General features: G+C 40.9%; 1 protein-coding gene across 2 annotated transcripts; it reads left to right on the forward strand.

Annotated features, from left to right (window-relative positions):
• The first annotated feature begins 301 nt into the window (after positions 1 to 301).
• On the forward strand, positions 302 to 13,313 carry LOC125551770 (ribosome biogenesis protein BMS1 homolog). 2 transcript variants are annotated; one of them, XM_048715095.1, is made up of 18 exons: positions 302 to 573; positions 876 to 1,022; positions 1,098 to 1,188; positions 1,284 to 1,402; positions 3,156 to 3,346; positions 3,882 to 4,092; positions 5,369 to 5,606; positions 6,127 to 6,551; positions 6,876 to 6,978; positions 7,138 to 7,316; positions 7,739 to 8,091; positions 8,303 to 8,393; positions 8,476 to 8,694; positions 9,598 to 9,837; positions 10,384 to 10,593; positions 12,138 to 12,404; positions 12,490 to 12,693; positions 12,776 to 13,313. In XM_048715095.1, the coding sequence occupies exons 1-18, from the start codon at positions 442 to 444 to the stop codon at positions 12,926 to 12,928; spliced, it is 3,573 nt and encodes a 1,190-aa protein (XP_048571052.1). In that variant the 5' UTR covers positions 302 to 441; the 3' UTR covers positions 12,929 to 13,313. The 2 variants fall into 2 exon arrangements, with proteins under 2 accessions (XP_048571052.1, XP_048571053.1); XM_048715096.1 differs by having other exon boundaries at positions 6,127 to 6,543; positions 6,874 to 6,978.
• Positions 13,314 to 13,851: the final 538 nt, after the last annotated feature.

The raw sequence follows: 13,851 nt of genomic DNA on the forward strand, positions 1-13,851 counted from the left end.
AAAACATTGTTTAAGAAGACTTTGAAAATTTTAGAATTTTTGAAAGATAAACATAAATAGTAAAAAAGAAACAAAAAAAATAAACGAAAATAGGAAAAGAAACAGTAATGAAAATCTTTGAATTCAGGCGAAAATGGGCCGGACTGGTGCGCACGAGTATGTGCGTTTTGACGAGGGTTTGCCGCAGTGAGCGGCAAATAGGATCCTCCTTGGTCGATCCCCCTTGGTCGACCTCCATCCACCGGGCCAAAAGCCCATCCCGCAGCACAGCCTGCTCACAGCGGTCGGCAACACACACCGTATACCGAACAGATCGCTAACACGCAGGCACTAGGCAGCTCCCAAAACCCTCGCCCCCCTTCCGGCGGCCATCAGCTACCCCCCCCCTCTCCGCCGCCGCAAAACCCCCACCAGCAAAGCCGCCGCAAAAACCTCATCACCATGGCTCCGGGGGACGCCGGCGTCGAGCAGCCACGTAAGGCGCATCGCGTGGCCAAGTCGGGCGCGAAGGCGCGGAAGAAGGGCAAAGGCGCCGCCGGCGACGATGAAGGGGGCGAGAGGAAGAACCCCAAGGTAGGGATGGGGCCCGCTGTCTCCTGGGTTTCTCTCTCGTAAAGCGTGGGCTTTCTCGCCGCTTGTTTTGTTATCCGTAGATTAGTCAAGTATTCGGCTGGCGAGCATCCTATCTGGGTGCCTGTAAGAGCCTCGCCTAGGATGGACGATTCTGTTTAGTGCTTGATTGTGGAACATTCCGGTACAAAGTATGAATCATGCCCAAATATTGCACTATAAACGATGGTTACCGTTTCTTTATTCCTTTTTCCTATCTGGTTTTGGAGGCTTTCGTTTAATTAGACTGCAATGCCTTTTTCCAGGCCTTTGCCTTCCGTTCAGCAACAAAGGCGAAGCGGCTACAATCTCGGTCAGCAGAAATTGAACAACGCCGTCTCCATGTGCCAATCATGGATCGCTCTATTGGGGAACCACCTCCTTTTGTTGTTGTAGTCCAAGGACCTCCGCAGGTATGATATGGCTCTTGAATGAAAATGATGCCTATGTATTCTTCTCTGACCATTAGCTTACTTCAAATCGATCAGGTTGGAAAGTCGCTGCTGATAAAATGTCTAGTAAAGCACTACACTAAACAAAACTTGTCAGATGTCTGCGGTCCCATCACGGTTGTATCAGGTTAATGAATATTTCACATCTCATACTTAAACAGTGGATAATGCTCTTCAAATTAACCAGATTATTGGGAATATGTATATATTTGTTACATATAGGTAAAAGCAGGAGGGTGCAGTTCTTGGAGTGTCCAAGTGATATCAATGGAATGATCGATGCGGCTAAAATAGCAGATCTTGCTCTGCTGCTTATTGATGGTAGCTATGGATTTGAGATGGTATGTTGTCAAAGCTGTTATTCTTATAAATACTTGTAGGCCTGTTAAGTTGTTTAGCAGACACTAGGGCTCACGACATAAATATGCTTCGTGGATTTAGATGCACCTTAGGAGCACATACCCACCGACTTCTATTCTTACAAAGAGATTCGATAAAATGCCGCATCTTACTCCCCTTGGATAAAATGCCCCACCTTACTTTATAAATTATAATCGATAGCGAGCCATCTTACTTTGTCATCCTCCTTTCAATATTTAAATCATTTTTGGCTAAATGGCCTCCAAATCAGGCTCAAAAAGATCAAAATGCTCCAGTAGCTTCTTCTTCCTTAGTTTGCCTCACCTCCTTTCTCTCCCAACAAGGGTGTTTGGATCTTAGCTTGGGTGCCGTCTCCACCCCACCTTGATGGCTGCTGGAGCTCACGATGGTGCCTACTCCTGTTGCCGGAAGGGTTGAGCTTTGCTTGGCCTGACCCCAACACCCCACTCCCTCCGCGTTGCTTCCCCATCCTCTGGCAGCTCTACAAAGGGAACCAACAGCGCACCCAGCATGGCTCTTGGTCCATTCATGTGAGTCCTCCATCGGGTCAGGATCCCTAGTGCTGCACCAAACTCTCAGGGAACCGAACTCTTCACTGTACTCCACTCGCACAAGCTCCAATACATTGCTGCTCCACTTTCTAGAGTTCAGCGGGGGAAAAACAAGCAACCGACCAACACACATGACTAGTGATTGATGGAATATGTAACAGTACATGCAAACCATCTATGATCGCACTACGCCGTTGCTGTTAATTGATGAATTATACCAATTGTCTGTGGTCCTTTCCTCCTTCTATGTCCTGGTGAAGATGACATATAAGGCTCTCAACGACTAGCTGTGGCAGAGTGCCATGCCACCTGTCGCCACGGTTCTCTCCTTGGTCGGGGTGCATGACAAGGGAAGTTCTCGCTGCAGTTGGTCGAGTCTGGGGAGAAGGCGGCGGGGATGAGAGTGCAGTGAGAGGGTTGGAGCTGATGAAGATAAAGGGTGTTTGCCTTCCCTGTGCTTTTGGATAGAAACCCCATGCGTTGCCACGGTATTGGAGATTTGATTTCTGAATATTATATAGAATTTAAATTCAGCAAGATTTAAATATGTGAGAAGTTTCTTGCAGCAAATAAACAATAATCTTAACATAAAAATTTGAACATGTCACACTTAAATGTCTAGGAGTTAAAACCCACTTAGAATACGCTATTGCATGTTGCATGCATGGCAGGGAGGCTATCATGTCCAGATCAGACGGTTACTAGTGAACCAAGGTAACAAATCTAACAGCTAAAACAATTTTGACGAGGTGGCTCAAGAGCTGGAAAATAGCAATCAATGTTTGCTAGTGGGGTTTGCCTATATATCTATATAAATACTCAAAAGGAATTCTATCACGCGAAAAGTAAAATGGGTCACTAGATCAATTACAAAGTGAGATGGGCATTTTCTCAAGGTCAAAGTAAGATAGGATGTTTTAGAAAATCCCACTTCTCTTACACATTAGGCTAAATGCTTTATTACAGTTATTAGATTTCCTGTCCATGACTATTTTGTCCCATTTTCATGGCTCGGTGTTCAACATGTTAATTCCCCAGATCTCAGTTTGTTAGTTCCTACCAATTGGTGAAGCCGACCTGTTGTTTTGATCTATGTTTATCTGTTAAATCTTTTCTGTTAACACATTGTACTAAAGCTACCCAAATGAAACCTTGTATCCAGGATACATTCGAGTTCCTTAATATCATGCAAGTGCATGGATTCCCCAAGGTAATGGGAGTGCTTACACATCTTGATCAATTTAAAGATGTAAAGAAACTAAGGAAAACTAAGCAGCGCCTTAAGCATCGATTCTGGGCTGAGATAAAGGAGGGAGCAAAACTGTTCTACTTATCTGGTCTCATTCATGGAAAGTAAGTTTCTGTAAAGTTGGTATTTCATTGTTCAGACTCTTAGTTTGTTGGTAAATAACTGGAAATGTGATCCATGGGACATGGTAATTTATTTTAAGCCAATTTGAGATCACTGCTCGCCATATCATAACGAAATACTATGCAGTACTAGGTGATTTCCCCGTGCATTGCTGCCGAATTTAAAGATTAAATTCGGATAAATTTTGTATGAACGAAAGGACCTAAATCAAAAGTTATTATTTTCAGAAGTAATTGTGTGTGAACAAATAGTTTGCATGTATGCTGGACCATTGAAGATGGACCAATTAAATTGAGGTATGCATGTGCTAGACAATAGTTTTAGTGTATGATGACGTGGCACATTTGGTGATGTGGAGGGCTGCATATTGAGAGAATTAGAGTTAGTGGGGATCAACTATTTATGTATACTATGCAATATGCATTGGCTTCTCTATGCTGCAGCTTCATGGCATGGCTGTACATTAACCTGGATTTTTAACTTCCGTACTCCTACCACTTGTCCAATTCTGTGCAGATACACGAAAAGAGAAGTCCATAATCTTGCAAGGTTTATATCTGTTATCAAGCCCATCCCTTTGAGTTGGCGAATGGCACATCCTTACTTGTTAGCAGATAGATTCGAAGATGTAACTTCGTCAGAAAGTGTGCGCTTGAATAGGAAATGTGACAGAAAAATAACGCTGTATGGTTACCTTCGTGGATGTAACATGAAAAGAGGGACCAAGGTAACATTTAAACATATGCCTTTTCTTTCATCATTGCTGAACTTTGATTTGAATTAGGGATTAACTTATTTGTGCAAGGCTATTATACTTCATAACAGGCATTATTACTCCCATGATTGAGTTAATATATATATGAATTCATCAATACAGTTTACATTTGGACTTAGTTGAATAGCTCAAAAATGGAGGTAAAGAACAAGATCTTACTTTTCAGTAAGCATGAATTTGATTTGGGTGAACCTACAGAAATTACTATTCAATAATTAATTATTGTTCAGTTTGAAATTGACTAGATGGAATGCATAGCACTATTTTTATTAACTGTACTAGACATCGCTCAATCTGTTTCAAAATAAAAAGTGTGCAGTTTAACTCTCGATCATTTTATTTCAACTTCAGCAGCAGCCGAATAATACAGAGCTTTCATTAATGATATGAACTCCTGACTTGCAACCAAAGGGAACACACCTTTTACTAAGCCATATGCTGTATTGCTATGAGCAAGTTACTTTTGTACATTCACATACAGTAGAGTGATCCCCGTGCTCCACAACTCCTTTAACACTAAAGTGATGAATGATTTAAGTGGGTGAGTTTTCTATGAAGTGGTTATCGCTGGGGAAAAATCACATATTAGGTAGCCAGATTACTTTTGTGATGTCTTAATACATTATTGATTACTCCCTCCGTGCCTATTTACATGGTGCACACGTATTTTGAGATACAACTTTGACCGTCAATTTGACCAATAAAATGTGGTATATGTCAAAAAATCGTACCATTCAATTTGTATTAAAATGTAGTTTTAAATGGTATACTTTTAAGTTTTAACATATAATTAATATATTATTGCTGAAAATGATGATCAAAGTTCAATCACGAAAAACGAGGATGCCATGTAAATAGGCACGGCTGGAGTACCTTGCCATGCCTACATGGTGACTTGGTTGTTAATTATTTGTTTAAAGATGGGAACGTTCTTTAAAGGGACCAAATGCTTTTCAATAGGGTTAGAAAGCGAGGTTTTCTTCAATTATTATGCACTAAATTTGATGGGACTGCTGTGAATACCGAGGATGACTGCACAGGAAAGTGAGATATCAACCCCAAACACAATTTAGAGGTGTGTCAGTATTTAGTCCTTGCACATTAGAAGGAATTGGACTTCACCTCACTTAGAAGGATGCATGTACGCATTGTTGTTCCTGTTCTTTTCTCTCTGTGTTTGATTTCATCCTACTTTTTTGGATGCCAACACCTGCTGTAATTTGTGCAGGTGCATATCACAGGAGCAGGTGATTTCAGCTTGTCTGGTGTAACAAGTTTGGCTGATCCCTGCCCTTTGCCATCGGCTGCAAAGAAGCGAGGACTACGTGACAAGGAGAAGCTGTTCTATGCCCCAATGTCTGGTCTTGGGGATCTCCTGTATGACAAGGATGCGGTGTACATCAACATCAATGATCATCTTGTTCAGTTTTCAAACACTGATGACAACAGTGCATCTAAGAAACAAGGTACGACCAGCATGTTAAACTATAAATACCTGAATTTGGTCCCCTCGACTGTGATTGCCTGCAATTGGAGTTTTTTCATGTATACTTATTCAGGATAATAGTTTTGTATGAAATGACCATGCATAAACATGCTTTGGTTAACAAGGATATTTTAATGCCAAACTGGAAACTCAATTGATTGCTGATATTGTGTCGCTGACCTGGTATTGCATTCAAAAAATGTTGTGGCTTATGAGTGTTGCTGAGACATAGATTGCAAAGTGAGGCTGGCTGCTACATAGTTGCTGCTTGTGCCTCGGGAAAATAATCCGAGTAGAGAAACTTTTGCTGGTGGACCAGTTATTTGACTAAATTGCCCCTGTAATATCTTTATGGTTTTCCGATCATTCCATATAGTGCCATATGACTATTACAGAGCTTCTGAAAGTGTGTGCGACTTTCCTTTAATATAATATTTATCTCTAATAGTTTATCACATATCTATGCTTAATTGTTTGCTGGGCTGCTGACCATGCTACAGGGAAAGGTAATGATGTTGGTGTGGCTCTAGTAAAGACTCTTCAGAACACCAAATACTCCCTTGATGAGAAGTTAGATCAGAGTTTTATAAATTTCTTCGGCAGACGGCCTGCTGCTCAGTCCGAAGACAGTGACATGACAGGCAATGCCATTTCTTCAAGACAGAATGACCAGGGAGAAGCTAACATTTTGGCACAAGTAGGTGGTAATAACCTTAGTAGTGCAGGCACCCTGGAGAGCAATGGGCACTCTTCTTCTGAGTGCTCTAGTGATAGTGAAGGTGACAATGATGATGACATTCAGCCAAGTGATCATGGCGTTGACTTGAGAGAAGAAGTGGAATTTTGCAATGGAAGAATGAGGCGAAAAGCTGTGTCAGCTAATTTTCAAGATGTTGATGATGATGATGATGATGATGATGATGAGGTTTACCATTTGCCCTTAGTATCAATGCATATCAGTGGATAGCTTTCTTTCTCTTGTTTTGTGTTACATACTTGGTTTATGTTCCTTTTACTTCCCGCAAATGCTTTATATTTAAGAAATAATTGTTGAACATGCATTTATTTGTGAAATGTAACCCACCCAGGCAACCTATAAGACCATAGGTTGGTATTAGCTTTTCCTAAGTTCACCTGTCAATATAAAGTGGCATTTTGTAGGCATGAACTCATTTTTTAATTCTTCTATGGTACTATGGGTTTTCAGTCTGAGTCTGTAAAAATATTTTAACCTTGTTTTGAAATACAGGGTTCTGATAACGAAGATGATAGTCATAATGAAGATTCTGACGATGACCATCTATCTGAAGGTTCTTTATCATCAGATGGTAGTGGAGAAGCTCTTGATTCAGGTAGGAACCAATTTCACACGCATATCTTACGTCATGCACCCAGCAGTCCTTGCACATACATATTAGTTATGCTAATTTCTTTGCTGAACCAATTTCCTTAAGAATAAAGCACTGACAATATTTTGTTTTGACATTTCAATTCTAACCTTTTTTATTTAGATGATGGAGCTGAAAACACTTCGAAGTGGAAAAAATCTTTACTTGCTAGAACACTGGCCAGACGGAGTGCCAGTCTAATGCAACTTGTATATGGGCAAGCTTCAGCAGAACTAGACAATGATAGCGGCGAAGAAGATAGCTCTGATGAAGAAATTTTTGTACCAAAAGGACAAAAAAAGGTAATTGTGTGTTGCATGCATGATAATTAACGGTAGACGAGGTATCTTATCTTCTCTAGGATAGATTATCCATGATCTCTGGTTTGATAGCCATATTCGATCAGAAATAGGTCAACAGAGAAGGGACTTCAGTAGACCCTTGTTTTTCCTTATTATACTTAAGCCATCTGTATGCTGGGGGCAAAGAAAATAGTGCCCAACTGCACTTTTTTGCTATCATTTTTATAGTTCTCCTGGTCACAATATTTATGAAGGTACACACTATGCAGTGCTAATATATGTTCATGTGAGCATTTTACCTCCTGTATTTTATTGCGTGATGGGTTACCTGGAGAATCTACTATAGTGCACAGAGTTCTACATATCTTGCTAGTTTTGTTATTAGTGTGAATCAATAGATGACTTTGTTTTGTGATTCACAGCAAGTAAAGAATGAATTACCAAGCTTTGACGATATTGATGCTGAGGATTACTCTAAGTTCTTGAAAGTGGAGCTACGTGATTGGTCTAACGAAGATCTCATCAAAAGCATCCGTGACCGTTTTGTGACTGGAGATTGGTCAAAAGCTTCTCTGAGAGGACGCGAGGTAGATGAAAATGGAGAGGGTGATGAAGAAATCGATGGTGATTTTGAAGATCTGGAAACTGGTGAGGTGCACAAGAGCCAGGCTGCTGAAAGTGCAGCTGGGAAGCCAGGTGTTCACAAAGAAGACGAACTAAAAGTTGAAGAACTAAGACTCAAGAAGCTTGCGCTTAAAGCAAAATTTGATTCAGAATATCCTTAATACGTGATCGTTTTATCTTTCTTTATTTCTCTTTCGATTTGCAGTTTGTTCTTCACGCGCTCTTTTGCTTGCCTCTTAGACTGGAACAGCACCTCCATGATCTGTTTATTTTGACCGGTTTCTTGAACTTTTTTTTATTTGACTAGAAATTAGAAATGCATTTTTGCTCATTTCTTGTTTCATTCCTTGACTGAAACCTACATATGATGGATCGGACCTCTCTGGCGAGGAAGTTGATAACGAGAAGAAATCGAAAAGAGAGCAATCTGACGCAGGGGGCTATTTTGACAAAGTATGCTGTGCCATTCTCTGCCCTTTTCAGCTCTGCTCCTGAAAAAAGAAAGGAGACTGATCTAGCTTTTGTATCTTTTCAGTTGAAGGAGGAAATTGAACTCCGCAAGCAAATGAATATATCTGAACTCAATGATCTGGATGAAGATACCCGAGTAGAAATTGAAGGATTTAGGACTGGTACTTACGTCAGATTAGAGATACATGGTGTGCCGTATGAGCTAGTTGAGCATTTTGATCCTTGCCACCCCATTCTTGTTGGGGGTATTGGCCTCGGTGAGGAGAACACTGGATATATGCAGGTCAGCCATTTTATATTTATACTTCCAGTTTTCTTGATCAGTAGCTTAAGGAATTGAAATATGCTGGTGCAGTTACTTGATGTTGGAACTACGAATACTCTACATAACTGTAAAATAATGTTACATGGAGCTTTCAACCTTCCACATTTACATCACGTGTAAATATTATCGCGGCAGTCAGAAGGAAAAAGTGGAACAGATCTTGACTGATTATTTGGTGGTGTAGATTGTAGTGCCGCAGATTAGTCAAATCTGGATGTTAGAGTTAACCTAGTTGCATGAGAAGTACACCTCCATTCCAAGTTACAGACTTACAGTGAAAACTTGGTGGATGCTAAGAGTTTTCAGAAAGTCTTGAAAACTGCAGTATTTGAGGAGGGTGATATTCTATTAATACGTGAAATCGCAAGTTGAAAATCATATTCATATGGGAGATACATAAAAAACAAATCAGCATGAATATTGATGTTTACTCCCTCTATCCATATATATAAGGCCTAATGCATTTTTCAAGCCTAACTTTGACCACATATTAGAGCAATAATATATGACATGCAAGTTACACAAAGCATACCGTCAAATTCGTGTGTAGAAGGAGCTTCCAATGATATAACTTTCACATTATACATCTCATGTACTATTCATCTTATCAATAGTCAAAGGTAATCTCGAAAAATGCATTAGGCCCTATATATATGGATGGAGGGAATAACTGTTTTTGTCTTCCAGTGGATATTTTGCCCTAGTTTTTCTGTATGATGTTTAATGAACACTATCCACTTTTGAATTATAAATGTGTGCTGTAGCATCTAACAGGCAATTGCAGGGGGTCATTTGGTTCATTTTTATTATACTGGCGGTGACCCACAATTTCACATATTACCCTGTTTGTTGTTGATACAGGTTAGCTTGAAGCGCCACAGATGGCATAGGAAAGTGTTGAAGACAAAAGACCCAATTGTTGTCTCTATTGGTTGGAGACGTTTTCAAACAACGCCTGTATATGCAATAGAGGATCGAAATGGCCGGCACCGCATGCTCAAATACACTCCAGAGCATATGCATTGCTTTGCTATGTTCTGGGGGCCACTGGCTCCACCAAAAAGCGGTGTACTAGCAGTCCAGAGTCTTTCCAGCAACAAGGTACATTCATTGATCAGTTCACACCAGTCCATAGATGGTTAGTGGTAAATAAGAAAAAATATGCTTGGTGTGACATTTAGGCATGTTATTTTCTAACAAATGTTCCTGTTTTTAATATCCTCAAGAGACAGTGATAATCAAAATCAGAGCTATCATAGTCGCAGACAAGTGACAACAGCCTAGTATCATAATCATCTAATCACAACCAAATTGAATGGAATCTTCAATTGTTGTGTTGCCAAGGCCCTGACTTATGTCCCCGACTTTATTTTCTCCACGTTTCATGCTTTCTCTTCTAAGACAAAAGTTGAACTCACCATTTCTCTGAAGAAGTTAGGCACTATGAATGCCATGGAAAGCTAGTCAGGAGTGACCATCATTTTATTGGATGGACATGTTCACTAAGTGTCTGTCACTGTAACATGCATCTCGGAGTTTCAGTTTGCACTACTTGATAATAGTTTGTAGTTTCATTCTGTTTTAGCAATAGTCATTTTTAGTATATTTACTGATATGCTTTGCAATGATGCTTGCACATTCACGCAGGTACCATTTAGAATTACTGCAACTGGTTGGGTTCAGGAATTCAACAATACTGCCCGAATTATGAAGAAGATCAAGCTCACAGGCGCACCATGCAAGATATTTAAGAAAACCGCCTTAATTAAAGGGATGTTCACATCTGATCTAGAGGTTGCTAGGTTTGAAGGTGCAGCAATTCGGACAGTAAGTGGAATCCGAGGACAAGTTAAGAAGGTAATACATGAAAGGGCTTGCTTGAATAATCCGTGGTAGTTATTTATAGCATCTTATGATTTGATGAATCTAATCGTCTAATTTTATGCCTCCACAATTTCTCAACATTTTTATATCGTTGCATTGTCTTTGGTCTTGTAATGGACATGTAAGATGTAACAGCACACAAAGTGGCCTGGCTAGGAAACAAACCTTTTGCATACACATTTTTTTCCTCTCCTTGATCAAACCAAATTGAAGATCTTGAGAATGACCAACTATCGTCTCATGGGCTAGGTTTATAGCTAAACTCCCAAGTTTTAGTAGTTCTTAACTAGAACCTTTTAGCTTTTCGGGGACGCCAATGGAAGTGATAACTGTACAGAACCTTGAAAACTACGAGCGGACATTATAAAACTCTCAATCTGTCCCTGTCATATCTATAATTATGGTTTTGGAGAGATTTGTGAAGGGGATATTTGGCAGCGCCAATGGACAAGTCGAAGTAGTATGTGCTTGTACTTGTCCGTCCTTATCTTCTCTACCCCTAGTAAGTTTTTTTTTGTGGATATACCCCTAGTAAGTTGATGCCTAAAAAGGCGGACAGTAACAAGGCGTTTCATAGAAATCTAGTACAAGCACGAGGTCATGATAAATGTATGGCTGTCAACCAGCTGAACCAGAGCGAATACAACCAAACTCAGCTTGAGCTCGTTTTTTTTTACCATGAGCGTATTAACCCAAAGGTTAACTCAGACTCGGCTCGTAAAACCTCGGGTTGGGTCGCTGAGGACTCGACAAAGCTTGAGCTTTGCTTTACTCAGGCTCTTGGAGAATCATCATTATCTTCTGACCAGAACATTTGCTCAGAAACTAGGCACTACTGGTCTACTAAAGAAATGTTGCAAACCTAATTCTCATAGATGGTACCGCAACTTCAATCTTCTGCAGTGGCCAAGGTGGGAACCAATAAACTGGGCACCAGGCTGTGCAGGTTGTGCTTCGCTGTTTGCTGCAGGGAGCATTCAATGTGAATGATCCATAATGGGCTGCAAAGAGACTGTCATGGGCCAATTGAAGAATGTTCACGGGCTAGTCCAAGGAGGTTGTAGGCAGCGAATTGAGTTGTAACATCCAAGTTAGAATCTGTTGCCGTTAGAAACAACTGGGCTTTAATAACACGGGCTAAATGGATGTATCTAGCACTTACATCCATTTCAGCATCAATTAATATGGGACGGAGGGAGTATCATTTTAGATTTTGGTAAGTTAGCAACTTCAGAATTGTGTGGGCTAGTTTAGGTGTTATTTGTAGCTCTAAGAAAACTAATAAATAATAAAGGAAGTGAAAAAACGTGGGCCATGTAGGCACCCCTATTGATGTATGTTTATTAGTAGATTGGAATCTTATCTGGATTCTGTGTAAGCACATTAGTTTGTTTTTGCTGTTGGAGAGGAAACTTCAAGGTCAATCTGGACTATGGAAACCCTGAAGCTGACAAATTCATCATTTTTCTGGTAATTTAAATATTCAAATGTAGGCACTAAATAGTATTCTGTTACAGGCAGCAAAGATCGAACCAGGAGATGCATTAAGGAGAAAAGGGGAAAATACGGAAGGCATTGCGAGGTGCACATTTGAGGACAAAGTTCTTATGAGTGACATTGTCTTCATGCGAGCATGGGTCAACTTTGAAGTTCCCACCTACTGTAATCTTGTGACCACTTCTCTTCAACCCCGAGATCAGATGTGGCAAGGCATGAGAACCACTGCTGAGTTGCGGAAGGCACACAACATACCTATTCCACACAACAAAGACTCGGTTTACAAGGTTGTGAGCCTTAATTTCTTGTCAGGAACCCTTTCTCGCTCTTAATATCCTTTTTTACCATCTCTCTCACATGTTATCATGGCAGGGTATTGAGCGGAAAGTGCGGAAGTTCAACGCCATAGAGGTCCCTAGAAAACTGCAACCTTTGCTTCCTTTTAAATCAAAGCCGAAGGATAGGCCTAAGGGCAAGAAAGGATCAGCTGTGGACATGATACCGGAGATTATGAATATTGGCGAGAAGAAGATACATGGAGCTCTTCAACAGTTGCATCTGTTAAAGCATGAAAAGGTGACATGTTATGTGCACATGAGCATATTCTAACTTGATGCATTGTTGTGCGTGGTGCTTATCATCCGCTTGATTTATGCAGACGAGGAAGGAGAAAATCAAGCGCGGGCTGCAGAAGAAAGCTCACGAGGCGCAGAAAGCCAAGACGGATGAGATAACAAGGAAGCGGCAGAGGGAAGATAGGCGTGAGAGATACAGGGAAGAAGATAAGAAAAAGAAGCGCGCCCGAAAGTAGGCGCGGAAGATACAAGGGGTCTGTCTCTGCACGCGCGTTTCCATGACATAGAAGCACCAGCCAGAGCACTGTCTACCCAAGACATGTTACTCCACTGGCACGGCTGGCAGCAGACGACTCATGAAACCTCTAGTAGCGTTCTAGTTGGAGATGCATGTGATATTGCTAGTCACTCGCAAAAAGTTATGGCCAGTGACACCATGTTCACCGGTAAGCGTGTACCTCTGTGAATTTTGTCACCCTTACGAGTGACTAGCTGGGATCGTATGTTGAATTGTAAGTTGAGAGACAGAACAGTTGGCCAATTTTGTTTCGTCAGGTTTTGTAACGGTGGAGCTTTGAGAGATGTTGACATTGGTTCTGATTGGCTGGTGTTTTTTCGACATGTGGACCTGCCCTTGTATGATTGGCTACTTTCTTTTGTATGCAACGTTTACGTATACTAGATGACCCGGTTGCGCCAATGGCGCAAGAACCCAGTTAGTAGCAATGTTAGTAGTGAATAGGTAGGGGATGTAGCTACAAACATAATGCAATGTGAATTTATCACAGATAGTAGAGTGAGGTAGATCGTTTTACAGAAACACGTACATAGGCTGCTGTAGAGCTTATTTAGTAATCTTCTTAGTCTGACTGGTTTTCAGGTGTGAACGTACGAATAAGCAGTGTCATTGTCGTATAATGCTTGCATGGTATACTTCCATAGGTACTTGAAGGCTCATGTGGCAAATGTAACAATTGATGTGTAATTTTTGGTCGATGCTAGGCGTAAGCCGGTTGATAACTCGCAATTATCGTCCGCCTTGATAACCGTCCGATCATGCACATCATAGCCGTTCACTCAAAGTCCCACGGATCCCACTTCCTCTCAGATGCACATGTTCGCCTCACGCGCCACAGCACAACGCCCAGTCGCCCACTGT

This window comes from Triticum urartu, chromosome 4, assembly GCF_003073215.2.
Source record: "Triticum urartu cultivar G1812 chromosome 4, Tu2.1, whole genome shotgun sequence".
In the NCBI taxonomy this organism is placed as follows: Eukaryota; Viridiplantae; Streptophyta; class Magnoliopsida; order Poales; family Poaceae; genus Triticum; species Triticum urartu.